General features: G+C 37.6%; 1 protein-coding gene across 1 annotated transcript; it reads left to right on the top strand.

Annotated features, from left to right (window-relative positions):
- The first annotated feature begins 979 nt into the window (after positions 1–979).
- Positions 980–25,188, top strand: C1D (C1D nuclear receptor corepressor). The gene is made up of 5 exons (XM_068564932.1): positions 980–1,048; positions 16,711–16,857; positions 17,622–17,688; positions 17,991–18,046; positions 20,964–25,188. The coding sequence occupies exons 2-5, from the start codon at positions 16,720–16,722 to the stop codon at positions 21,126–21,128; spliced, it is 426 nt and encodes a 141-aa protein (XP_068421033.1). The 5' UTR covers positions 980–1,048; positions 16,711–16,719; the 3' UTR covers positions 21,129–25,188.
- The last annotated feature ends 1,655 nt before the right edge of the window (positions 25,189–26,843 follow it).

Genomic DNA, 26,843 nt, shown 5'->3' with positions numbered 1-26,843 from the left:
GGCCCCCTGCACTGGGAGCATGGAGTCTTAGCCACTGGACCACCAGGGAAGTCCCTGTTTTATTTCAGATAAAAGTTAAAAATGAATATTCTTAGCTCGCAGAAATTGCTTTGAAAACTCTTCTCCCATTCCCATCAACTTATCTCTGTTTCTCTACTGAGTGTAAAAAAAAAACCAGAGAAACAGTTTAGATACTCACCACCCTCAACCAGAAGCCTTATCTTTAATCCCTGTAGATTAGAATAACAAACCAGAAGAAAGCTCATTTGCCACTTAAAATACTTTAGATATTGACACACACGGTGTTTGTTCAAAGTGCTTTTGTAGGCATTTAATATATGGAATCGCTATTTCATGCATAACTTTTAGTTAAATTACGATTGTGGAATAAAGTCAGGAATGTAAAAAAGATGCTCCTAATCGTTCAAGTAGCAATATGCAGTCTTTGTCTTTTTTTCCTCTTATGTTTGTTCTGATTTCATTTATTGCAGTGCAGTTTTACGTTTTTTGAAATAATTAGAAATCTGGGCTTCTCTTTTGCCTTTTTCTCCATCTTTCAAGCAATTCATTTTGATTGTATTTTACAAAAGTATCTCGTAGCGATGGGTTGGAAAAACAAAAGAACCCGAAACTTTCCCCACGGATAACTTGGGAAGCTGCTTTGGAGGCTAATTTTGAGGCGGACAATGGGAGCGTAGTAAGAACCTGGGCCCTGCAACTTCAGCGAACGTAAAAACCAGCACAAAGCTTTAGTAACTAACATTTTTTTTTTCTGGTTAAATATGCTCAGTTTGTAATCCGGTGGGCGTTGGCCAAATGCAAATCTAGAAAAAGGTGCCGGCGCCCCGCCCCAAAAACCTTCCACACCTTCGGCCCGCGGCGCGGTTAGAAAACGGCCTTCGAAGGCGGAAGGGAAAGGAGCGAAGGGGCGGGGCGAGCAGCGTGAGGTCACCGGAGAGCGCCGCTCGCGCCGCGGGCAGAGCCGGCGCGCCACTGACGTCACCGCCGCCGACTGCTTTCTGGGAGGCAGGAGTGGAAGGCCCGCGAGGTATTATTCAGAGCTGGGGTTGGAGTTTCTCGTGCTTTTAAGTTCGCTTCTCCTGGAAGCCCCCTGTCACCTTCCGGCTGACTGTGGGGAGGGGGACCGGGCTGCGTAGCCTTCCGCGAACGCGAGCGTTGGGGCAGCGTCGTGGCAAGATTCCCCACTTCCGCTTTCCTGTGGCTGCTTGCTGGCTTCGGCTTACCTTGGCCCTTCACGTCTCTGGGTCCGGCCTTTCGCTTTTTCCTCGCTTCTTAGCTCCGCCTCTCAAGTATTGGGGGGGGGGGGCGGAGAAATTAAGAGCACGTGACTTCACCGTTAATTTTCAGCTGCCTTCAAACCTGGTTGAGGGAGGAAGGCCAAAGTGGCAGATGTAGGGGAGTAGCTTTCCCGTGTCATCCGTTATCATTCACATACATGATCACTCACTGCCTGTCACTGCAATATTAGCCCACCTGAGATGGTAGGCTAATTTCGACCTTAAGGTGAAATCTAATGGAATCTCAGAAGAGTGGGTTTTCTTTACGGCCCAGGAAAGTTTAGCGTGACTGAAACTTCTGTTTGAAAGTATCTTTTGTGTCTTGCTGTTTGTTGACTGCAACAGTTTTGGCTTGATAAAGATGTATCTGTCCCAATGAGATGTTTGCTGGCCACTTATTAATCTTTTTGGACTGATAGTAGACTGACCCGAGACTTAACCGAATGTTGACTTTGGATTCGAAAATAACTAAATAATTCCTATTGAAATTCCGAGAACTGTTTGTGATTGATGGAAAATGATAGAGCTCACCGTTTTGTTGAAAGAGAAAATAATGATTGTGTGAACAATGTGTTTTCAAAATAATTAGAACGGTTCTGAGTCAAAAGATGTTATAGCTGTCTTCAGATAGCTATGTTGTATGTATTGCAGTTCAGAGGTGATATAATTTTTCATAACAGTCTTAAAATTTTCAAATGGCTCTTTATGTGTTTTATCTCAGTTAGCGACTGTTTCCGAACAGTTGACCCTTCAAGTATGGCTCTAAGTAGTCCCCACTGGGTTGGGGTGTTTGATCATTTTCACTTTAGTAAAATAATAACTAGTATTACTAGTTAATGTATTGAGTCCTGAGCCAGGCACTGTTCTAAAAACTTTACCTATATTATTTATTTAACCTGCACAGTACACCTGAGAGGAGATGAGAATATTGTCATAAGCAAATTCCATAGTTTTGGAAGGTAATTTTACTGCTTCACATCAATAATTTTGAAAACACTTCGAATTAAACGTTAGAATTAACAATTGAAGTAATTTCATTGTAATCTGATTTAATTATTCATCTCGATCTTGAGCAACCTCTTTGTAATTTATATCTTTTTCTACTATGAGACTTTGGGATAAATTTGTTTTTAGAGGCTAGCATCTCTATCTTTTCTCCGTGATTTTACTGTAAGTATGAAGGAGAGTTACAGGCTGCACTAGCGTAGACTGTCTGCCAAAGACAACAGTATTTATGGAGAGATTGTTGTATATACATTTCACTATCATTTTCTAAGGTAATGCAGTGCAAGAAAGTCATTACGTTAATAGAATTCTGATGCAACATTTACGGATGTCTCTCTAGTTTTCCCCCCAAATTATATATATTTTGGATTTGTTCCTGGCTTAGTTCATAATTGTATGTAACTCTACTTAGTATAGGGATGGAAACAGCCCTGGAATGTACATTATTATATATTTTCTTTTGGATCCACATGGTCACTATCCTAATCTGATATTGAGATTCTCCAAAATTTGGTTCCAGTTTACTTTCATTGTTTTTAGTTAGTGAACAAATAGTTATTAAGTACGTGGCAAGACTTTATGTTAATCACGTGGAGATACAGTGGGTAAATAACCAGTGGAAGGTTTTGAACAGAGGAGTCACATGATCTGGTTTAGGTTTTTAATAGGATCACTCTGCCTGCTGTGTTAGGAGCAGGTTGTTGGAGAGAGGGGTAGGGCAAAGCCAGGAGACTAATTAGGAAGGTGTAATAATTCAGATGAGATGATAGCAGCTTCACAGCTGGAAAGACTGTGGTGAGTAGCAGTTCAATTCTGGATGTATTTCGTAGGTAAAGCTAACAGATTTGCTTCTGGATTGAATGTGGGTTGTAAGGGAACTGTCAAGGTTTTGGGCTTGGGCAACTAGAATGGTTAATTGCCATGAACTGAGAAGTGGAAAACTATGGGAGGAGCAGGCTTGTGAGGGAGAATTGGGAGTTCATTATGATGTGTTAAGTTTGAGATCTCTGTTAGTCATCCAAGTGGAGATGTTGAGTAGGCAATTGAGTCTACCAAATCTGGAGTTCAGTGGGGAGGTCATTGCTGGAAAAGAACATTTGGGAGTTGTCAGTTGGTATTTAAAATCGTGAGACTGGAGACAATCGCCAAAGGAGTGCATGTAAACAGAAAAGCAGTACAAGACGTGAGTCTTTAGGCATCTTAGCCTTTATAGGTTTGGGGAGATGAAGACCCAACAAAGTAGACAGAAAGAACAGCCATCGGGGGACAAGGACAGTTTTGAGAGTCTAGTGTTGTGGAATTCAGGGTGGAGTAATGTGTTCACTGTTCTCAGACGCAAGTTATGGATCAGATAGATAAACGAGGACTGACATTTTTGGATTTATCAAGATACATGAGAAGGAGTGTTATTAATGGATAAATGATAATGGTCTGGAGAACCTTGGGAGCAAAGAGGAAGAAGAGACTACTTTTGTTTGGGAGATATGGAAGCCTTTGTAGAGGAGAGGACATTTGATGTGGGTTTTAAAGGATTAATAGGTTTTACTAGGCCCAGAAGACAGGGGAGGAGTGGGGGGAGGGGGTATTGCAAGCAGAGGAAAAAGCCTTACTCTCTCCCTTCAAGGCCATACCTCCCAGTCAGCTGTCTTCAGGATGCTTTTGCAAGTCCTTTCCTGTGTATCCATTAGTCAGTTCCTCATTCTGGATTACCATTCTTGCTCCAGGCCTACTGAACCCTGCTAAAGAAATTCACAAAAGACCCAAATTAATGCTACCCACCTTCAAATGGGTCCTTTCTCGGTTGTCTGACAGTTGCTTTATTTATCCCTACTCTCTTCCTAGCACCTACTCCACATTTACTCAGCATTGACTACATGCCAGGCACTGAGGAGTCATTTCTTTAATAGATATTTATTTAGCATCTGTGACATGCTACCCTGATATTTGGAGTGTATATGAGCAAAGACTTGCCCTGCAACCAAGGTGCTTACAGTCCAGTGTGGGTGATGGACACTAATCAAATAATCACAGAAATATAAAATTACAACAATGATACGGAGAAATACATGGTGCTGTGAGACTATAACTAGTGGATGTGACTTACTGTGAGGCAAGAGGGAATGCTTCCTTGAGAAAGCATTGTTGATGAGGGAGCCAAGTTAAGCAGACCAAACATGTTGGGGGCAGGGAGTCCTCACAACAACTCTAGGAGGAGTCTCTAGAGAGCACGAGGCTAGAAAGGCTTTTGTACCATGACAATAGGGAGAAAGTGGCCTTATGGTGGCTAGAAAATTTAGGTGTAGGGAAGGCAATCCATTCATATAGTTCTTTGAATAAAATAGAGCTAAAGAATATAGGGTTTGTAAAAAAATTTATTTATTTTTGGCTGCGTTGGGTCTTCATTGCGGTGCGCGGGCTTCTCATTGCGGTGGCTTCTCTTGTTGCGGAGCACGGGCTCTAGGCGCGCGGGCTTCAGTAGTTGTGGCTCGCGGGCTCTAGAGCGCAGGCTCAGTAGTTGTGGCTCACGGGCTTAGTTGCTCCGAGGCATGTGGGATCTTCCCAGACCAGGGCTCGAACCCGTGTCCCCTGCATTGGCAGGAGGATTCTTAACCACTGTGCCACAAGGGAAGTCCCAAGAATATTGGTTTGATTGTAACTGTTGAGTTGGGGGCAAATGCCATTTTATCTGGCATATTCGGAACTAAAGTAAATTCAGAATTTCAGAGAGTTGAAAATTTTATTCATAAACTTATGTACTGTTGTAATATGTTACATATATTATTGTTTAGAGATCCTACTTCTGAGAGTATAACATAAAATGTGCTCCTTTACCTTCCTGCTTTGGTTTCTCAGAAGTAACCGTAGTTAACAGTTCCTTTTGTAATTTTTAAGAAACTTACATGCATATAGAAGTATGCGTCCACACTCATACATCTTTTTTCTTAGAAACAAATGGGTTGTATTATAAATGCTGTTCTTCAGTTTTTGCTCACTTAATATATCTCAGGAATCGAAGCTCTGCTTCATATTTTTCCCTGCTGCAGAGTATTTTATTGAATGAATATATCATAAATTATTTAACCAGTCCTTGCTAATGAGCATGGTGGTTGTTCCCTGCTTTAAAGTGTGTTTTTAAAAAGTGTTGCAGTGGACATCCTTAAACATTATCTTGTGTGAAAATGTGCATTTTGAGACATAGAATTGCTGGGTCAAAGTATTTACTCATGTACAATTTTAAAGCATAGTGCCAAATTTGCCCCCCAAAATGCTCAGTTTACACTCCAATTAATAGTAAATGAGAGGCTGTTTCTCTTCATCTTTGCCCATATTAAGTACTATCAATCTTTTTGATTTTTGCTTGTTTGACAGATGAAAAATGGCATCTTGTTGCCAACAAACACGTGAAAGAATGCTCAACATAATTAATCATTAGAAAAATGCAAATCAAAACTACAATGAGATATCATCTCACACCGGTCAGAATGGCCATCATCAAAAAATCTACAAACAATAAATGCTAGAGAGGGTGTGGAGAAAAGGGAACCCTCTTGCACTGTTGGTGGTAATGTAAATTGACACAGCCACTATGGAGAACAGTATGGAGGTTCCTTAAAAAACTAGAAATAGAGCTACCATAAGACCCAGCAATCCCACTACTGGGCATATACCCTGAGAAAACCATAATTCAGAAAGAGTCATGTACCACAATGTTCATTGCAGCTCTATTTACAATAGTCAGGACCTGGAAGCAACCTAAGTGTCCATCAACAGATGAATGGATAAAGAAGATGTGGCACATATATACAATGGAACATTACTCAGCCATAAAAAGAAACGAAATTGAGTTATTTGTAGTGAGGTGGATGGACCTAGAGACTGTCATACAGAGTGAAGTAAGTCAGAAAGAGAAAAACAAATACCGTATGCTAACATATATGTATATGGAATCTAAAAAACAAACAAAAAAATGGTCAGGAAGAACCTAGGGGCAAGACGGGAATAAAGACGCAGACCTACTAGAGAATGGACTTGAGGATACGGGGAGGGGGAAGGGTAAGCTGGGACAAAGTGAGAGAGTGGCATGGACATATATACACTACCAAATGTAAAATAGATAGCTAGTGGGAAGCAGCCGCATAGCACTGGGAGATCAGCTCGGTGCTTTGTGACCACCTAGAGGGGTGGGATAGGGAGGGTGGGAGGGAGAGAGACGCAAGAGGGAAGAGATATGGGGATATATGTATATGTATAGCTGATTCACTTTGTTATAAAGCATAAACTAACACACCATTGTAAAGCAATTAACTCGAATAAAGATGTTAAAAAGAAAACTGGCATCTTGTTCTGGTGATTTATGTTTCTTTAATTATGAGTAAGATTGAATAGCTTTATTTTTGCTTATTGGTCGTCTGGATTCCTTTATATGTGAACTGCTGATTTTCTTTGTTCATTTTTCTTTTGGGTTGTAGGTATTCTTTTTTTTTGTTATAAATTTATTTTTGGCTGCGTTGGGTCTTTGTTGCTGCGCACGGGCTTTCTCTAGTTACGGCCAGCAGGGGCTACTCTTCGTTGTGGTGTGCGGGCTTCTTCTTGCGGTCGCTTCTCTTGTTGCAGAACACAGGCTCTAGGTGCGCGGGCTTCAGTAGTTGTGGCTTACGAGCTCTAGAGCACAGGCTCAGTAGTTGTGGCGCACGGGCTTAGTTGCTCAGCAGCATGTGGGATCTTCCCAGACCAGGGCTCGAACCCTTGTCTCCTGCATTGGCAGGGGGATTCTTAACCACTGTGACACCAGGGAAGTCCGGGTTGTAGGTATTCTTGTGTGTTGTTCTTAAGTTGATTTGCAGAGGCTTCTTTTATCTGTCTTAATGTTGCAAATATTTTCCCCTAGTTTTTCATTTGACTTTAGACTTGGTTTTTTAATTCATGTTTGCATGCATACATTTTTGTAAGGGCCAAGTAAAGATATAAGGCATCAGGATTTTTTTAGAAGGAAATTTGTGACATTATGGAAGTAATTAGACTGGAACGTCAGCCTTTGTTGGAAAGGTTAGTAATACAATACAAACCTCATTTGAGGCCACTGGTTCTGTCTTGTTTTTATAAGTTGTTTAGCAACTATCACAGAGCTGGTGAACACCCAGTAACCTACCTTTCCCTCACCCCAAATTATATTTGGAGTTGAAATGAGATATAGTCGAGTATTCTAGACTATACTTTCTATTTAGGTGTTCCCCAATTAATTTATTTTTTTGAAACCTAGGAGGTTTTTAAAAAAATTTTATTTATTTTATTATTTATTTTTATTTTTGGCTGTGTTGGGTCTTCATTGCTGCACGTGAGCTTTCTCTAGTTGCAGAGAGGGCGGGCTACTCTTCGTTGCGGTGTGCGGGCTTCTCACTGCGGCGGCTTCTGTTGTTGTGGAGCACGGGCTCTAGGCGTGCGGGCTTCAGTAGTTGTGGTGCGCGGGCTCTAGAGCGCAGGCTCAGTAGTTGCAGCACACAGGCTTAGTTGCTCTGTGCCATGTGGGATCTTCCTGGACCAGGGCTCGAACCCGTGTCCCCTGCATTGGCAGGCGGATTCCCAACCACCGCGCCACCAGGGAAGCCTTCCCTAATTTATGAACTGGGTTATATTCTAAAAGTTAATTTGTGGGTTGGCTATCTAATTTCACTATAGAAATAATGTACATAAGTTCTTATCTTTGTTCTCAAAGTATGGTGAATCCTTGAAGGCTAGCTTTTTTTTTTTTTTTAAGGTAAATTCAACATGTCTTGTAATTTTACCCTTATGTGCATCAGTTTACATCCTTAAATCATAGGGGTATTTTCTTATGTAACTGTGATGCCATTTTTATAGCTGAATTATAATTTCATAGCAAAATTATCAATAATTTCTCAGTGTCATCTAGTACCCGTTCCATGTTTAGGTTTCTTTCTTTCAAAAATATCGTTTTACACTTACTTTATTTGAATCAAGATCCAAACAAGGTCTACACATTCCATTTGGTTGTTATATCTGAAGGTAGATCTCTTCTTTCTCTCCCTCCTCTCCCTTTTCTTAGTTTTTTTTCATGCCATTATCTTGTTATGGAAACCAGGTCAGTTGTCCTATAGAGTATTTCTCATTCCAGATTTGTGTGTTTGCTTTCTTGTGGCATGAACTTGTTTCTTTATCCTCCATATTTCCTGTAAGTTGAAAGTTAGCTCTAAAGGTTCAGTTAGATTCAGATTCAACTTTTTTGGGGAGTTGGAAATGCTACACAGACGCTGCTGTGTATGTCACATTGCTTCACATCAGGAGGTTCATGATACGTTTATGTCATGCTTTTAGTGATGAAGACTGATCCGTGGGTTCAGGTAGTGACAGTCTCACTTCTCTATTGTAAACTTCCCCTTTTATCTGTCGGTGAACATTACGTGAATCTGTAATTTCACTAGGGGTTGCAAAATGGTGATTTTCTTTTTTTTTAAAGGTTATGATTTCTTCCACATTTGTTAACTGGAATTTGAACTCTAGTTTTATTACTTGGGAACCTGACAATCATCAATAACATGTCTATTGTGGAAAAATGCTGTCAGAGCAACAATTTGTGATGCCAGGAATATACCTTTCCTGGCTGTAGTTCTGGAGGCTTAAAGGAGTGTGATGGTCTTTTTGATGTGTCAGCTTGGCGAGGCTGCAGCCCCCATTCAGTCCAACACCAAACTAGGTATTGCTCTGAAGGTATTTGAAGATATAATCGAAATACACAAACAGTTGACTTTTATTATTCTAGATAATCTGGGTGGGCTTGATCCAATTAATTAGAAGGCTTTAGAAGCAGAGCTGAAGCTTCCCTGACGAAAAAGAAGTTCCACCTGTGGACAGCAGTTTCAGCTTGCAGCCAAGAGTTCCAGCATGTTCTTTCTTGCTCGCCTGCCCTGCAGATTCCTCCGCAATTGCATAAACCAGTTTCTTGCAGTACATCTCTTCAGAATACCTCCTACTGGTTCCGCTGCTCTGGTTGAACCCCAGCTGGTACCAGGAGGCACTCTCTAGGCTCTCATGTTCTCTAACAAAGTGGAGTGAGGAGTGGTGGCAAGGGTCAGAGAACCTACTTTTGTTAGGGTGACCCTCTAATTTATTGCTCAAGCTGGGGCTTCTGAAAGAGAAATGGGGAGCTGAGCAGACGCAAGCTGAAACAATAGACATAAATGGGGACTCTCTTGGGCAAGTTGAGACATAAAGTCATTCTGCGTGTCAGCCACCGGTGACACATCAGCATGGCGGTGTCATATTGATGACACCGCCCCCTCAGGGAGCTTGTAGTCAAAGTTAAGTAAATCAACACATGTCACCAGATAGTGTTTTAGGTGACGTGAGAACCTGTAGCTGTGCTTATCCAGACAGAGGGAATGGGAGGGTGGCACTCAGAGAAGTCTTATCCACTAAAGGGAAACCTGATGTTACCTCCAAACATAAGCAGGGTTTGAACAAAGTGAAGTGGGAAGGGTGGTTCATGTATAGAGAAACACACAGGCGAAAGGTTAGACTGAATGGGCATAGAACATTTGGAAAACTGCCATGGCGGCTACAGCTATAGGATTGGAAGAGGGGAGCAATGAAAGATGAGGCTAGTCAGACAAGCAAGGGCCACATCGTAAAGGGCCTCACATCCATATAAGGGGTTTGGAGTTTATCTTCAAGGTGGCGGGAAACTATTGCAGGACTTTAAGCAGGGGTGTGTACCATGACCAGACTATCTTTATAGAAAAGTTATGTTTTGTAACATCCTAACATTGAGAGTGGAGAAAAATTGACAGTAGGGAGACTACTCCAAGGCTCTTGAAATGATCTAGTTAGTGAGAATGGGGGAAAGCTTGTGGCTAAGGAGATTAAGGAGGCCATATTGACAGGACTGTTGGGACTGGGGCCTGAGGAAGCAATGAGGGGCGACTTCCAGGTTCCAGGCTGCACTGAGCTCCCTGAAGCAGAGAATGGAGGGGAGGAGGTAGGGGATGATGTCGTGTGCCCCTCCTTTTCTCCTGTCGGTACTGTGGCTCTCATCACCAACGAGAGGAGGGAAGGAATGGCAGTAACGTCCTGTAGGGATTGCTGGGCAGGGTTTCTCCCCTCTGCCCCTGAGTCTCAGCCAGACCTTCCTGAGGGATGAAGAGAGGCACCTTTTCTCATGCCCTCTTCCACTTTCTCCACTTCTGCAGCCTGCGCTTTAGAAGGAGTAGGTGGAGGGGTGGGGAGTCCCTGTAGAACCGGGCAGGGAGTGAGGGGCAGAGGGGGGTGAGTTCTCTTCTTTCTCTTCTTTGGACATTTACCACGTACAGTCTTGGGCAAGTTACGGAGACTCACTGTGGGTCCATTTGTTGTGTGTGAGGAGTAAATGAATGAGTGTGTGTGGGTGCTTAGGGTAGTGCCTGGCTCACACGCAGTGGGGTTCAGGTGTTGGCTTTGGCTGCTGATAACCATCCGTCCACTGCTTCATCCTGGCACCTGAGTAACAAAGGGGACAGAGGGCGGCTTCTGCAGCTCCCTCCTTGGCGGTGCTTCCCGTGGAAGGAACAAACACTCAGGAACTATCTATAAAATGTTAGAAGAAATCATCTGAATTGGGGGGAGTTTCTGATAATAGAAGAACCTTTATTTTTCAGTCTCCCTTGCCTTTATTTTTTAGTTAGGAAAAAGGCAAGTGGTTCAGTTCAGATTTAATGAGAGTCATTATTCTTACTTACTGCCTTGCTTTCAGTGTTCACCGTAACCCATTTTAACAATAAATAACTACTTGTTTACTGGGGCTTAGGGACAAGGAATAATTGCAGGAAAAATCCCCATCATGATCTTGAGAGGGGAAATATTTTCTAATAGAAAAATCGGATGGAAAAATTCACATTTAAATAAAGGCTTTTTTGTGTTTTTTATACTTGCAGTATTTGTTAAAAGCCAAAATACTTTATTGAAATATGCCTTTATTTAAATTTAATGATTGTTTATTTTTATTACAATTTTAATACATGCTTTTTGAAATAACGAAATTGAAACAACGAAGAATGAAGAGCTAAAAACATGAGTCTGCTTTAATCCCATTCCCAATTCCTATCCCTTCTCAGAAAGAATGTCTATTTTTGTATGTCTCCTTCCAGACCTTTTTCTACATATCTACATATACAATTTTTAAAAAATAAATGGCATCCGTTAGACACATTATGTGTTATATACTATGTTCTATGACTTTTTTCACCACTTATCGTGTATTACTACATAAAGATTTACTTCTTTATTTTTACTCTTTTGGATGGATGTGGTATAATTCATTTAACTGTTCCCCTATTGATGACTATTTAGATTATTCCCAGTATTTGGTTATAATTTCTTCATTCAACAAATGTTCATCGACTGCTAGGCAGTGGTAGTGAACAAAACACAAAACTGCCTGTTTTCATGTAGTTACCTTCTTTTGGAGGTAGACAGACGATAAGTGAAACATGTCAGGTGCTGTTGAGGCCTGAAGGGTGAAGAAGGAGATAGGAAGTGCTGGGAATGAGAAGAGGGGTACGCATTTTAAAATAGGATGGTCAGGAAAGCTTTACCAATAGATAACGTTTGAGTAGAGATCTGGCAGAGGTGAAGTCATGAGCTTTGAAGCCATTGGTGGGGGAGAAACATTATAGGAAGGAGAGAAGTCCAAAGGCTCTGAGATAGGGGCATGCCCAGTGAGGCCATTATGGCTGGAATGGAGTGAGCCAGGGGCAGAGTGGGAGGAGATGAGGTCACAGAGGAGGCAGCAGAGAGTCAGGGTTTTTTGGGCCATTATAAGGACTTTGTCTCTTACTGAGTGAGGCGGCAAGCCTCTGAAGGTTTCCAAGCAGAGGCATGATAGAATCTGACTTAGATTTGAGATGATCACTTTCTTGATAATGAACTATTGGAATGGAAACAGGGAAGCCATTTAGGAGGCTATTGCAACAATACAGGCAAGACACAATGATGGCTCGGACTGGCTTAGACTAGGGTGGTAGTAGTAGAGGTGGTAGGACGTGAATATGTTTTAAAGATAGGGTGAAAGAGGAGTCAAGGACTATTCTGTAATTTTAGGTCTGAGCAGTCGAAAAGGTGGAGTTGCCATGAAATGAGATGGGGAGGACTGCAGTAGGCAAGATTAGTTTCTTTTTTTTTCATTGAAGCATAGTTGATTTACAATACTGTGTTAGTTTCAGGTGTATAGCAAAGTGATTTGGTTATATATATGTGTGTGTGTGTGTGTGTGTGTGTGTGTGTATACACACACACACATACACAGAGTAAGTCCCCTACATACGAACCTTCAAGTTGTGAACTTTTAAAGATGCGAATGTACGTTCACATGTCCAGTCATGTAAGTTAGTTCAAGTGTCTGGCGTACATTGTCATGTGCATGCATCCTCTACAAGTGGTTGTCCTTTTGTGTACTTTACAGTACTGTATAGAGTATAGTAGTACAGTATCTTTATTTCCTACCTGTTCATTCGATGCCAACCCCTGTATGCCAGCTGTTGTACTGTACTACTGTACTTTTCAAGGTACTGTACTGTAAGATTAAAAATGTTTTCTTTATTTTTTGTATTTGTTTGTTTTTTATGTATTATTTGTGTGAAAAGTATTATAAACCTATTACTGTACAGTATTACATAGCTGATTGTGTTAGTTGGGTACCTAGGATAACTTTGTTGGACTTACGAACAAATCGGACTTACGAACGTGCTCTCGGAACTGAACTTGTTCATATGTAGGGGACTTACTGTATATACACACACATACATACATACATACATACATATACTTTTTCAGATTCTTTTCCATTATAGGTTATTACAAGATAAAGTAAGCAAGATTAGGAATTGGGCTTTGAGCACATTACATTTGAGAATCTATTAACAGCCAACCAAGGTACTGAGTAAGCGGTTGGACATTAAATTTGGAGTTCAGTGGCGAGGTCAAGGCTGGAGACGCAAACCTGGGAGTCATCAGTTTATTAATATAGTTTAAACCCAGAGCTCACCTAGAGAGTAAATTAGAGAAGAGATTCAAGGGCAGCCCTTGGGCACATCAAGGTTAAGAGGCTTGAGGATATGAAAAGGATGCAGCAAAGAAGACCAAGAAAGCAACCTGTGAGCTAAGAGAGAAACCAAGGAAATGTGATGCCCTGGAAACCAGACAGACTGAGCCAGCTATGTCAAATGACGAGAACTGAGACTTGACCATTGAATTTGACAGTGTGGCTGAGTGGGTGACCTTGACAAGAACAATTTTGAGTGAGAAATAAGGGGCCTGATTGTAGTCGATTCAAGAAAGAATGGAAGGAGAGGAACTGGAACTCTAGTATTCAATATTAGCAACCCTTTTGAGGAGTTTGTTCTAAAAGGGAGATAGAAAATGGGGCTTAAGCTGGAGGGGGATATGAAGTCAAGCTGTTTCTTTTGTTTCTTATCTAAAATGGAGGAATAAAATGTTTCAAGCTTATGGGCAGTGATCCAGCAGAGAGAAAAATTGATGGAAGGCAAAGTCCCCACTTGAAGAGTCTGGAGTCCATTTTAATAACTTCATATGCATGTATACAAGGATGTCTGTAGGCTACTTTCTGAAGAGGATATCCTGAGTCAAAGGGTGTGTGCGTTTAAGAAATCTGTACCAATTTACGTTCCACCTCCAGTGTATACCCTTGCTGACGTCAAACTTTGCCCGTCTTTAAAATTATTGCCAATCTGATGGGTGAGATCTTCATTATTTTAATCTGTTTTATGCTTTGTAGGAACTCTTTAGATAATCTGACTAATCCTTTGTTGTATTTTGGCAAATATTTGCCCCCGTGCTGTTTCTTGCATTTAACTTTGCTTATGGTATACTTTTACCATATAGATGTTTTTTCAGTTTTTATGTATTTAAGTCTGTCAGCCATTTCCTTTTATAGCATTTGGGTTTCATTTGGATTATTTACATATTTTATATAAGTAATCTTTTAATACATTTATCTTTTAAATTCATCTGGAGTTTATTTTTGTGTGTGTTATGAAGTAGGTATCTAAGTTTTCCATCTCCTTCTATGTTCTTAAACAGTTAAATACCATAAAAATTAACTGTTTCTTAAAGGTTTGGAAGAAATTACCTATAACGTTTTCTAGACTTGGAACCTTTTTGGAGCGTAGATCTTTGACTTCTTTAAAGTTTTTTTTTTTTTTTTGTCTGTGTAATGATCTATTTGTTTTATGTACTTCTTTTTAGGTTAGTTTTGGTAATTTTTTTTCCCAGCACCTCATTCTTATCATCCATATTTTTCAAATTTATTGGTTTAAAATTTTATGTGAAGAAAAGAAATATCAAGTCTTCTCTATATTTGTGTCTGTCCCTGTACTTATACCTTTATCTGGGCAGTAGATGCTGGAGCTGTCCTTTCACAGATTGCGAGATTGGTTTAGCAGCTTTCAGCCCTCATGGTTCACCTCTTACTGTCCTTCATCTTGGGTTTATTCCTAGATTCTCCTTCTCTTTTTTTTTTTTTTTTAAATTAATTAATTAATTTATTTTTGGCTGTGTTGGGTCTTCGTTTCTGTGCGAGGGCTTCCTCTAGTTGCGGCGAGCGGGGGCCACTCTTCATCGCGGTGCGCGGGCCTCTCACTATCGCGGCCTCTCTTGCTGCGGAGCACAGGCTCCAGACGCGCAGGCTCAGTAGTTGTGGCACATGGGCCTAGTTGCTCCGCGGCATGTGGGATCTTCCCAGACCAGGGCTCGAACCCGTGTCCCCTGCATTGTCAGGCAGATTCTCAACCACTGCGCCACCAGGGAAGCCCCTCTCCTTCTCTTCTGTTCGTAAGGGATTGCAGGCTCCTTGTTTCTGTTCCCTATCAGTCTAATCCCATTTGCTCTTTAGCTTATAAAAATTTCTGCTGTTGAGGTCGGCTGATGGATATGTGCCCTTCTTGGTTTCCAGCATTACTGTGGACTTAGTTTTGTGTTTCTTCTGTCATCTTGGAGAGATTTTTCTGGGAGGAATGAGAGGCAAATCCGTGTTTTCAGTTAACTTTTTGAAATAGGAAGTCACAATTCTTTCCTGTGTGGTTTTCTTTTCTCATAGTCCTTTGTTTAATTGCTGTTTGCACAGTAGTTGGATAGTAACTTCACATCGTGAGTAGTGATAGTCCCCTGGACTTCACTTTTTTAAAATTTGAAATGAAACCAGATGTCTCAGTGGACTGTACTTGTTGAATAGAAATGTGGATATATTGTGACTAAATATTCAAGTAGTACTTTTAAAACTTAAATGACATAGTCATAACATTTAGAATTATAAGGGACTTCAGAGATCATTAGACCAAATGCCTTATTTAATGGATGACATATTTGGGGCCCAGAGAGATTCAGTGATTTATCTAAGGTAACAAAGTCAGTGATCAGGCAAGATGGAAAGCCCGAGTGAGTCCCTTTACTTCATTTTGGCTATGCTGTTTGTTATTTTGCACATTCTTGATGTTCTCCTTAGCTGTGTAATGAGAGAGGTATTTTCAGCTAATAAAACCTAAGGATGGTACAATGGCTTGGAATTGCTTCTGAAATTTGATCTTAGATACCATATTAAATACATTGATGTGGATATTTCTTTTCCTCATATAGCTATTAAATATTATGATGTAAATGTGAATTTTAAAGAATGGGCTGTCAAGGTATGCTCTAGCCTAAATGAAAACCATATAGTTTATTTCTCCCATGTTTCATCTTTTCTGCTTACAGACTTTATGTGATCTATGGACTCTTGAATTTCTTATTAATATTTTAAGCTTAAGGAGTATATAGAAATATAAATATAGGCTTGAAAATTTATTTTAGTGATAAATAATCATAAAATATTTCAGACCTAAGATTTCTAATTTTTTGGTTTAATATACCATGCTGCTAGATCAACATCTAAATTTAGAAGTGCTAATATGTATGTTTTTTAAAAAAAGAGCTTTGCTTATCATTTTTTTCAGCAAGCATTAGGGGGTAGGGTATATTTATCACACTTTCATTGCTTTGCTTGGTCTTTAACTTCAACAGAACGTTTTTAAAATGTAGGATTTTTATTATTGATATAACATGTTTGGTAGTCATATCTCTTTAGTTCTCAAAAAGCATCGAGGGATTGAGGGATTGATATGTGTAGCGTTAATGAACTTGGGTGGGTCCCATCCTGGCGGCCCACCCCCCACTCCCCAGCAACCTAAGAGAAGGGGAAGTTTAAACGTGGCTGCTCCAGAATTATATTCTAAGATTTGTTTAATTAACTTCAGGTTTTAACTCTTTTAGCACTTTTGAAACATATGATATGACCTATTAATTTTTTTTTTGTAACCTAGAGAGCATTCTCTGTCTCCAGTATGAACTAAGAATTTAATTTTTTTTCCAGTTGGTCATAATGGCAAGCAAAGAAATTAATGAAGACTACCCAGTAGAAATTCATGAATATTTATCAACCTTTGAGAATTCCATTGGTGCTGTGGATGAGATGCTGAAGACCATGATGTCTGTTTCTAGAAATGAGTTGTTGCAGAAGGTATTTTAAGTAATTTCTAAAAATGTAATTCATAAAACCGAGTGCTATGTTATGAAACGTATAGAAGAAGAAACAGATACATGATATATGCCCCTTTCCCCCTTTAGTTCAATTTTTAAGTGTTTGGATATCTTTAAGGAGAAAATATAACAAACTCCAAGCTTAGGAAATACCTCCTAACTATATTTTTATTTTGACTTGGTTTTGAATAAAAAAAGCTCTCCCAGCATTCTTTTTGACAGACTCTATCTTTGACCTCTTAAGTATTACAATGATGTTATCAGGGTTTCTGGAAACCCTATAGGACAAAAAGAGTAAATTGACTTTGACAGTCTAAAACAAATCTCATTATGTTTCTTCTGTCTTTGGTATTGCCTAAGCATTTTAGCCTGCTTCTTATACATAAATGCATCATGTACAATGTTTATATTGATGAATTACTTTTGACATACAAAGCCCAGATTGTAAATCCTGAAATTAAAATAATTCAAAAGAGTTTTTTAAAATTTTGGATTATACACATTCCTTGTTTAACTTAAAGATGGTATGCTGAAGTGAAAATTTGTGGGCAAAAATCACTGGTTAACAAAACTTTGCTTTTTGCAAATTATTTCCAGATTATTTGGTTTGATTATTGGATTATAGGAAGTGAAAAAAACATTTCTTTGATACATTGTACTTGGTGAAAGTTTAAAATATGTGATGGTGCTCAAAGTTTGTATTTCTTTTTTCTTTCTCTTTCTCTCTCCCTCTTTTTTTAATAGTTGGACCCACTTGAACAAGCAAAAGTGGATTTAGTTTCTGCTTACACGTTGAATTCAATGTTTTGGGGTATGTATATTACTTTAGAGTTAATTAGAAAGCAAATTATTTATCATGTCAAAGGTGACTTATTTTTTAAATGCTAGCAATTATACTTTATGGCAATTTTAATAGTCAGATATTTATTTCTTTTAAATCAGAATACCAGATGCCCATGAGCCACACATACATTTGGTATTACAAAGAGGTTGAATAATTTAAGATTTAGTTAATAATTTGTGCGACGTTTCCTTTTTGTAACTAGAGTTTCTTTAATTAATGCTCTTAATTAATATATATGCATTTTATTCCATGAAATCTTTCTCTTGTAGTTTATTTGGCAACGCAGGGAGTTAATCCTAAGGAACATCCAGTAAAGCAGGAATTGGTAAGATTGCAGTGGATCGATTTCTTTTTATTTTACGTGTAATGTCTGTTGTAGTGTTTCTAAAGGTAAAATCGCGGTACCTTTATCACACGAATTGTGGAGAACAGAATTATTTAGGGATGAAATTACGAAAGTGAGCCAGATTTCATCGTGCCTTTAGTTTTTCTTTCTCTCACCTTTGTCAGAGAAGGGTGTTCCATATATTATATAAATCTCTGGATGGGGAAATGTCACGATTCTAATAATTATTTATAACTGCTATATTATTTTTCCTATAAATTCTTGAAATCCTGTTCATCTCTACAACCGCCTGTTTTTTTTTTAAACTCTTATGCAATTCTTAAAAGTATATTCTAGTTGATTTACTAGCCAAGACGGGAAAGTTTCTCCTCCACCGTTTCAATTCTTCCATTAATTCATTTTCTCAGCAGTAAAGAATCCACTTCGGCAACAAAGCTAAAAGCTTTTTTGGCACCAGTTGTATGTGTACTGTCCAGTAATTCTGCATTAGTGACATATTTACAACCTGTAATAAATCTTCTAGGTTTGTCTTTGTATTCCATTTAGATGTATAAGTATAGTATATTATATAAGGTCTGGTATCTTGGAGTTTTTGCTGACTTCAAAAATTAAATCATTCAATTTGAAAGAAAAAAATTTAGAAATCAAACTTATGGTTACGTTCTTGACTTGGCTTTATGAATAAGAATATTAATAAATTTATTCTTTTTGTTTATAAAATATGAGGTAAATATATATGTGAAATACACTTGACACTGTATTATTGTTCTAAAGTTTTATGGTGGTTGATATGTATTTTTTTTATAACTTAGTAAAGTACTTGGTAATTTATTTTAAAAAATGAGTAAACCAGATCTGTTGTCTTCAATTTTTAAATGTGTAGACTAAGACATTTTCTTCTTTTAAATTTCTTGGGAGAAAAGTAAATTTATTTTTAAATACAGAAATTGTGAAAAATACTTAAAGCAAAAATAAAAAGCAACATGATCCACAGAGCTTGATTTGACAAGTGATACTGGCTTTAAATCTTAAGAAGTATGCATTGTATCATCTGCTTTCACCTTTCTAATATGGACTTTACATTTATAAAATTCCTCTTTCTTCTCTTAAACACAAAGTTATTTGGAGTAGTGTAATACTTAATTCTGTCATTGGAAAAAAAATCATCTGTCTTTTTCCCTCAGAATCCACTTTATGGAGGAGTACATTTATATTTTGGACAAGGGTTGATAAATGAAAAGCATCCATAAACCTATTCCCCTTTTCTGACCTTGTGACAGATGTCACTAATTGATCACAGAGTTAGTATGTGAGAGGAAGACTATTTGCCATATCTTTCATGAATGGGGAAGGGCAATGAAAATAGTTTATTCATTCGACAAATATTTGAATGCCCACTGGAAGCCAGGCATTATTTCCAAGTGAGATAATTCCTCAGTGAATAAAGCCAATAAATATCCCTGCCTTTGTGGCAGGTGCCAGACTATCTAGTGGAGGGAAACAAACAACCTAATCAAACAGACAACAAATAATAAATACATATGAAGATATAGTATGTTGGAAAGTTACGTTGTGGGAAAAAAGAAAAAAATAGCACAGAGTAAGAGGCATTGGAGTGCTTGGGTAGGATTGCCATTTTCAGTAGTAAAGGCAGCACTTATTAACAAGGTGAACATTTGAGGGGACTGGAAAGAAGCAAGGGCTGGCCGTGTGGGTTTGTGAGGGAAGATCATTCTGGGCAGGGCTGGGCTGGGTGTGTGTTGTGAGGACTTTGGCTTTTACTCAGAGAAATAGGGAGCCACGAGAGGGTTTTGAGCAGGGTTGTCAGTGTTTTACGATTAAAAAATTCTAAGGTTCTGCATTTTTCTGTGTATGTTTATATAACTATTTTGATTATTTTAATGAAACTTGCTTTTAAGCAGTGATCAATCATTTACTCTGCTGTTTTATAGCTCTCACGCCTTTAGTTCTCCAACTGAAGTATAGAATAGCCCTTTATTCTGATTAGTGGTCTCAGAAGATTCAAAGTGGTACAGCAACCTAGTATGTTTCTCACCTTGTAAAGTCTGATTAGAACTGTATATTTCATTAGAAAATATCATGTGCTTTTCAGTCAGAACTATGACATTGGATAAAAAGATCTTGTATTTTCATTATACTTATTTTAATTGTGACATGAAGGTAACACAAAAAAATAAATAGTTAAATACTGCCTTAGCCATTTCCTGTTTAGAAAAATTTCTGGAGAGTTTAGTTTGTATGTTGAAAGTATGTGAAAGCTTTATTATTTTAATTAATTAATTATTTATTTATTCAGGCTGCGCCAGGTCTTAGTTGCGGCACGTGGGATCTTTAGTTGTGGCATGCAGCCTTCTTAGTTGTGGCATGTGGGCTTCCTAGTTGCGGCATGCAAACTCTTAGTTGTGGCATGCATGTGGGATCTAGTTCCCTGACCAGTGATCGAACCCGGGCCCCCTTCATTGGGAGTGCAGAGTCTTGCTCACTGGACCACCAGGGAAGTCCCGAAAGCTCTATTTTAGATTATAGGCTTCAGATACAAGAGAGTTAGTATGTGGATTTAGGTGAATGCTAAATTTAAAAATTTAGTATAACCACATATAAACAATTAAATGTTTATCTCTGTAGTGTCTAGATCTTCCTCTTTCGAAACACTCAGAACACTTCTGAAATGACTTTTTTAATATCTGTAGTCCCCTCAGACTGTGAACCCCAGGAGAACATGGAATGTGTTTATCCTATTCACTTTGCACTTATTAGCACCACTCAATAAGGAATAAATACAAAGCTGTTGAATTTAACTGAGGTATAGTATAATAGAACTTAGTGGTGAACAGCTTAGTAAATCTGTTGCCTTTCTTCTTTTTTTGTCTTTAAGGAGAGAATCAGAGTATACATGAACAGAGTCAAGGAAATAACAGACAAGAAAAAGGCTGGCAAGCTGGACAGGGCTGCAGCTTCAAGATTTGTAAAAAATGCCCTATGGGAACCAAAACCTAAAAATGCATCCAAGGTTGCCAATAAAGGAAAAAGTAAAAGTTAACCTTTTGATTTGGATGTACACATATTGAAAAAGTACATAATTTTTATTGTTTTCCACAAAATAGATGATGATTATGTGGCATAGTAAGGTTTAAATGTATTCCATATTGAATTCGCGTGTAAAATTTGCATTTTAAATTTGTAATGCTAAATACTTTTCCCGCAGAAAGATTAAGTTATCCTTATTGATTTTCCTATAGAACATTATGAGGTTTTTTTAACATTGTGGTATATTTTATATTTATAGTTTACTGTCTCTTGACAAGACTCTTATTTCCTTATATAGGTCAGGTTTTCAAGTGCCATTTTATAAGCAACTATGAAATTTAAGTTAAATGTTCTTTGCAAACATTTGTCTATTTTCGATGAATAATGATTTTATGAAGTATGCTGAAGTTTTGAATACATCTGTTTTCACTATATAATATTAGGAAAGAAAGAAATGACTTAAATGTCCATTTTTTCTGTGAAGTTATTTCATTATGCTTTCATGATTTTGGGAATTACTGCTTTTTGTGATGTTTGAAGTATGAAATTAAGACTTTTAAGGTTATTCTTTAATTCTTGGCGCTTTGCCACTATGTCCCATTTAAAGTAAAATATATTCTCATTAACTTTAGATGGGAAATGAGGTTGTATATTGATGGCTGAATTTTGGCATAATGGCTATACCCTATCAATAAAGCTGTAAATGTTGTGTAGCTGACCTGTTTTTTATTTTTCTCTTTTGAGTAAATTTTCTCTTGAAATTAGGAAGGTAGTTTTTAGAAATCCTTAGGAATGGGGGAATTCATGAGTTTTTGTTCCTTATGAATAGTGCCCACAGGTCTCTTGGCCTCATGTTTTCAGGTTTTTTTATTGTATGTTTCTGAGGCTATAGCAATTACATAGAAGTATTTTGGAACAACTTTGTATGTTATTTAATGCCACTTAAGCAGAGGAGAAATCCAAAGGAGATTACACTGTGTTTATATTCTGATTTATTTTTCTGCAGTATTTGCTACAGAGAATTCTAAATATTAAATGAATTTTTTTATGTCTAAGCCCATGAATTTTAATTATATACCCTTAATGCTTTCAGTCTTTCAATTCACATCATTATGTATAGGAATGCCAAGTACAGTAAAATACTTTAATTTTTGAAAATGAAGTTGTTAAAATTTTTTGTGACTAATTCTCCTTAAGTAACCTTGAATAAATGGATTTCTTGATTTATGGTAGCAGATATTGGAAATGGTCTTAAAATGTAATGGGTTTTGTAACGCATGTTGAACTCTTCCTATGACACATGAAGAGGTAGTCACTGATAGATGCAGAAAGTCGTCTGGCTCAGATGTCAGACAATTTTTGAAGTGGAAGAACATTTATAGTTAGTTCACTCCTTTTTTCACCTTCGTCCCCTCAAAATTCAAAAAAAATTTTTTTTTTAAAGTAACTTCTTCATGAGAGAAATAAATGTTATTAAGATCAAATATAGTGGCCTAGTATTATTTATTGCAAAGGTTATAGCTTGCATCTCTTTATATTTCCTCATTTCATTAAGAAAAAAAAAAAGTTAAATGAAAAATGTCATGCAGTTGCAGAAAATCATTAGCCAAATTATTGGTTTGTGAAAGTCCAATTCTACCTTCTCTTAAACTGGAAATTCTTAAGTGAATAATTCTTTAAAGTGTTTATTAGAGGTAAAAAACAATTTGAGTGTATTCCATTTTATTATGTATGACTTTAAGTACTTTATTAGCACATAGTAAGGAGCTGAGTGATAGTAAGTGTATTGGGTTGCTTATTTTTTGTCTATTCATTTCACAAATACTTAATGACATTTACATTGCTAAATACTGTGCTAGGTTCCAGATAAGACAACTCCAGCCTTTATTCGATTTTAAGTATTATGAAAAAACTAGTCTTTTCATTCAATCCAGTTTTTCAGAGTTACTGGAAAATTTATGACAACTTGTGCTCATTAACCTTAGTGAGAATCATAAAGGGTGATGGGTTGATCTATTTGACTATGGTACAGTTATTGTTAACATAGTTTGTTCCAAATGACAGTCTGCTCTAAGTTTAGATGTTAATTATATCTTGTATTAATCTCTTTGGGAATTAACAAACTGGAGGGGTTATAGCTATAGATACTTTTAAGATTAGAATTATGGATTATTAATCTAATACTAAATAATGAGATTTAGTCTTTTAATATTATTTTAAGCCCAGTTTTCTTATTGTTCATAGTTGCAGGATGGGAATTCATTTTAGTAAAGTAGAATATTTTAAGAGGAAAACTGAAGCTTGAATTATGGTTTACATTCCTGGAATTTGAGGTTATGTCAAATTGATTGGTTTTTAAGATACCCTGCAAATTTAAAAAATTGTTCTACTTAGCTATTAGAAATGGATTAGTATTATTTCTAAATGAGCCTTTAAAAATTGACTAGAAATACAGGAAATGCTTAAAAAATGGACAATATATTGAATATAGATACTTTTTCCTAAGCGCAGGTCATTGGAGAAAAAGATGTTTTAGGAATCACTTAGCTTATAATACTGTTAAACCATACCTTTATGCAATAAATTATCAGAAATTCTGGCTTTACAAAGTAACATTAACTGAGAAAGGTTTGAACAGTGATTCTGAGCCTCATGTAATAGCTAAGTTTGGTAGATAAAGCAGAGAAAAAGAAGCACTGGCATCTTGTTTTCTCCCTTCATAGAATAGTTAGTAAACTTGCTCTGATAAATTCAGGGGCTGTTTTAACTGAATAGCAACCTATTTTATATAAATGTGATCCGAATGTACTTAACTAATAAAAACATTTCTTTTCCCTATATCCTGGTCTAAAACTCATCAGTTTTGGAAATACAAACCATATTTTGCTTATTTTATATATTAGCATTTTATAGTTTTCATTAACAATTATGTTAGGGGGAAGAGTATACAGATTTTATTACATTATTCTGTAGATTTGTTCTACTTGATTAATTTGCTGTTATATTGCTTGTGAGCAGGATTTCAAGAAAATGCTTGGAATGATTTTGGTTTGCAGATTCGTTTTCCTTTCAGAGAGCAACCACCCTCTGACCTGATGTGCCTTTTAAAGTGTTTATTCTATGGTATAATTGTAATATAGCCAGGAAGATTAGTTAAAGCTATCCAGAAAAGGGGGTAGCTGTAGTGATATATACTGGCAATTGAGGCTTAATTTTAATTCTGTAACCCCCTACTCCCAATCTTAGGCCAAAAACCAAAACCAGCCTAGCTCTTTATTACTCATCTGTTTATAAAAGGTTGAGAAAACATGCCAGTCCCTTCCCTCCGACCCCCCCTCCCCAAAACCTTGAAGTCTGGCAAGTGTATCGTGGCAAAATAACTGCATGCAAGATGTCAATTTTGTAAAGTGATATATCTCAGATAGTACACAAAATTTCATGGCAGGAAAAATAAGCTTTCATAAATGAAACATTTAAGAGACTCTTTTATTATTTCCTTTCAGTTTAGTGTTGCCTTTAAGGTGTGCCATTTCAGTTTAGCAGCTACAATAAATGACTGAAGGAAATTGAAGATGATAATTCAGCATTTCAAGATGCTTCTGCTGAAATGAATGTAGACCTATCCAGGGCTTGAATTTAAAGTTTATAGTAGTACAGTATTTTAAAGCCAAGTACCCAGGAAATTCATGGTGATAGGATTTGAATGAGATGATTAGGAGAAATAGAAAAGAATGCCTTCATTTTCTTATTAGGTGAGTATTAGCTATTGAGAGCCTATGTTGAAAAATGTTATTGTAAAAAGGATAGAGGCTTGTTATATGCAATTTACTATAGTGTATAATGCATCTTAGACCTTGTCCAAAGATGTTTAATTATTAAAATACAAAAGAATGATTATAACAAGTAATCATTTCTGATTTAGTGCTATAGCAGTGGTCTGTAGACCATGTTGTAATGTATCTGGCTGATTTTGTTTCATTTAGTGACCTTTGCTCTCTCTAATAATACATTCCTTGACTTAGTTAAATTGAAATCATTTACTATCCCATTTCTGATCCTTTTCTTCTTTACTGTTTTCCCTTAAGAAAGAAATCATTAAAAGTATGTATAAACATTTGGGGTGCTAGTTTCTTTTTGAGTGTTTTTGTTTTTTTCGGATATATACCCAGGAGTGGAATTGCTGGATCATATGGTAGTTCCATTTTTAGTTTTCCAATGTTCATTATTTACAATTGTCAAGGTATGGAAGCAACATAAGTGTCCATCAACAGGTAAAATGGATAGAGTGAGTTCCCTGGTGGCCTAGCGGTTAGGATTCCGAGCTTTCACTGCCATAACCTGGGTTCAGTCTCTGGTCGGGGAACTGAGATCCCCCAAGCTGAGCGGTGTGGCAAAAAAACAACAACAACACCAAAAACCCAAAAAACAGGTAACTGGATAGAGGAGATGTGGTGTACACACACATACACACACACGCACAAACACACACAAAATGGACTACTACTCAGCCATAAAAAAGAATGAAAGTTTGCCATTTGCAGCAACATGGATGGACTTGGAGGGTATTATGCTAAGTGAAATAAGTCAGACAGAGAAAGACAAATACTGTATGATATCACTTATGTGTGGAATCTAAAAAATACAACAAACTAGTGAATAAAACAAAAATGAAGCAGACTCACAGATCAAACTAGTGGTTGCCAGTGGGGAGGGGCAATATAAGGGTGGGGAAAAATATGTACAATAGTTGCTGGGTTTTGACATTTGTGAGTCTCAACATTTATGATTTTCACTATTGGTGAGAGACTTGTATGTTTTTTTGGTTGTTTTTTTTGTTTTTTGGTGAGTGACTTTATGGAGATTCATGGAGTATATAGTATTTTGCAGTTTTGCCAAGGCATAATCTTAATTCCTGCTAAATTCCATGCAGGAAGGCCTTATTCAGCTAATGATTTAGCCTAGCTAATCTCTCAGCAGCTACAGTTTTTTTCCTCAGTTGCAGTCACATTCATTTATTCACTCATTCATTCAACAAATATATTGAGCTTCTCATGTGTGCCAAGTTCTGTTACAAGCATGGGAAATACAGCAGTTATTCAAACAGTGTATAGTGATTAGGAGATGTCAAACTTGATCATGTGAAAAATGGCTGCTCTGGGTTGAATTTTTCCCCCAAAATGAATATGTTGAAGTCCTAACTCTTAATACCTCATAATATTTCCCTATTTAGAAATAGGGTTGTTGTGGGTGTAGTTAGTGAAGAGGACACCACAGGGTGAGCCCTAATCCAATATGGTGTCCTTATAAAAAGGGGAAATTTGGACATAGTCTTGCACCCAGGGAAAACACCATATGAAGATGAAGGCAGAGATCAGGGTGTTGCTTTTATAGGCCAAGGAATACCAAAGGTTGCCTGCAAAGCACCAGAAGCTAAATTAGAGGCATGGAACAGATTCTCTCACAGCCCTCAGAGGGAACCAACCTTGCCAACACTGTGATGTTGGACTTCTGGCCTCCCCAACTGTGAGGCAAATACATTTCTGTCTTGTAAGCCACTCAGTTTTTGGTACTTTGTTATGGCAGCCCTAGCAAACTAATACAATGGCCGTTTAGATGGAAGGAATTAAAAAGATTTATAACTTGGAGTGAAAGTATGTGCAAAGAAACTTCATGACACAAGATGAAAATGTAATTCTGAAGAAAACCAGGAACCTATGTAGACTTATCT

The sequence above is a fragment of the Eschrichtius robustus genome, chromosome 15, assembly GCF_028021215.1.
Source record: "Eschrichtius robustus isolate mEscRob2 chromosome 15, mEscRob2.pri, whole genome shotgun sequence".
NCBI classification, from domain to species: Eukaryota; Metazoa; Chordata; class Mammalia; order Artiodactyla; family Eschrichtiidae; genus Eschrichtius; species Eschrichtius robustus.
Note: the sequence above shows the minus strand (reverse complement) of the source record. Positions and strands in the feature narration are given on the sequence as shown.

Excerpts from the sequence above, each read along its gene's own strand:
- C1D (XM_068564932.1), top strand. The coding sequence starts at position 16,720 with ATGGCAAGCAAAGAAATTAATGAAGACTACCCAGTAGAAATTCATGAA. Across the intron at positions 16,858-17,621 it reads GAAATGAGTTGTTGCAGAAG|TTGGACCCACTTGAACAAGC; the intron begins GTATTTTAAGTA and ends TTTTTTTAATAG. Across the intron at positions 17,689-17,990 it reads GTTGAATTCAATGTTTTGGG|TTTATTTGGCAACGCAGGGA; the intron begins GTATGTATATTA and ends TTTCTCTTGTAG.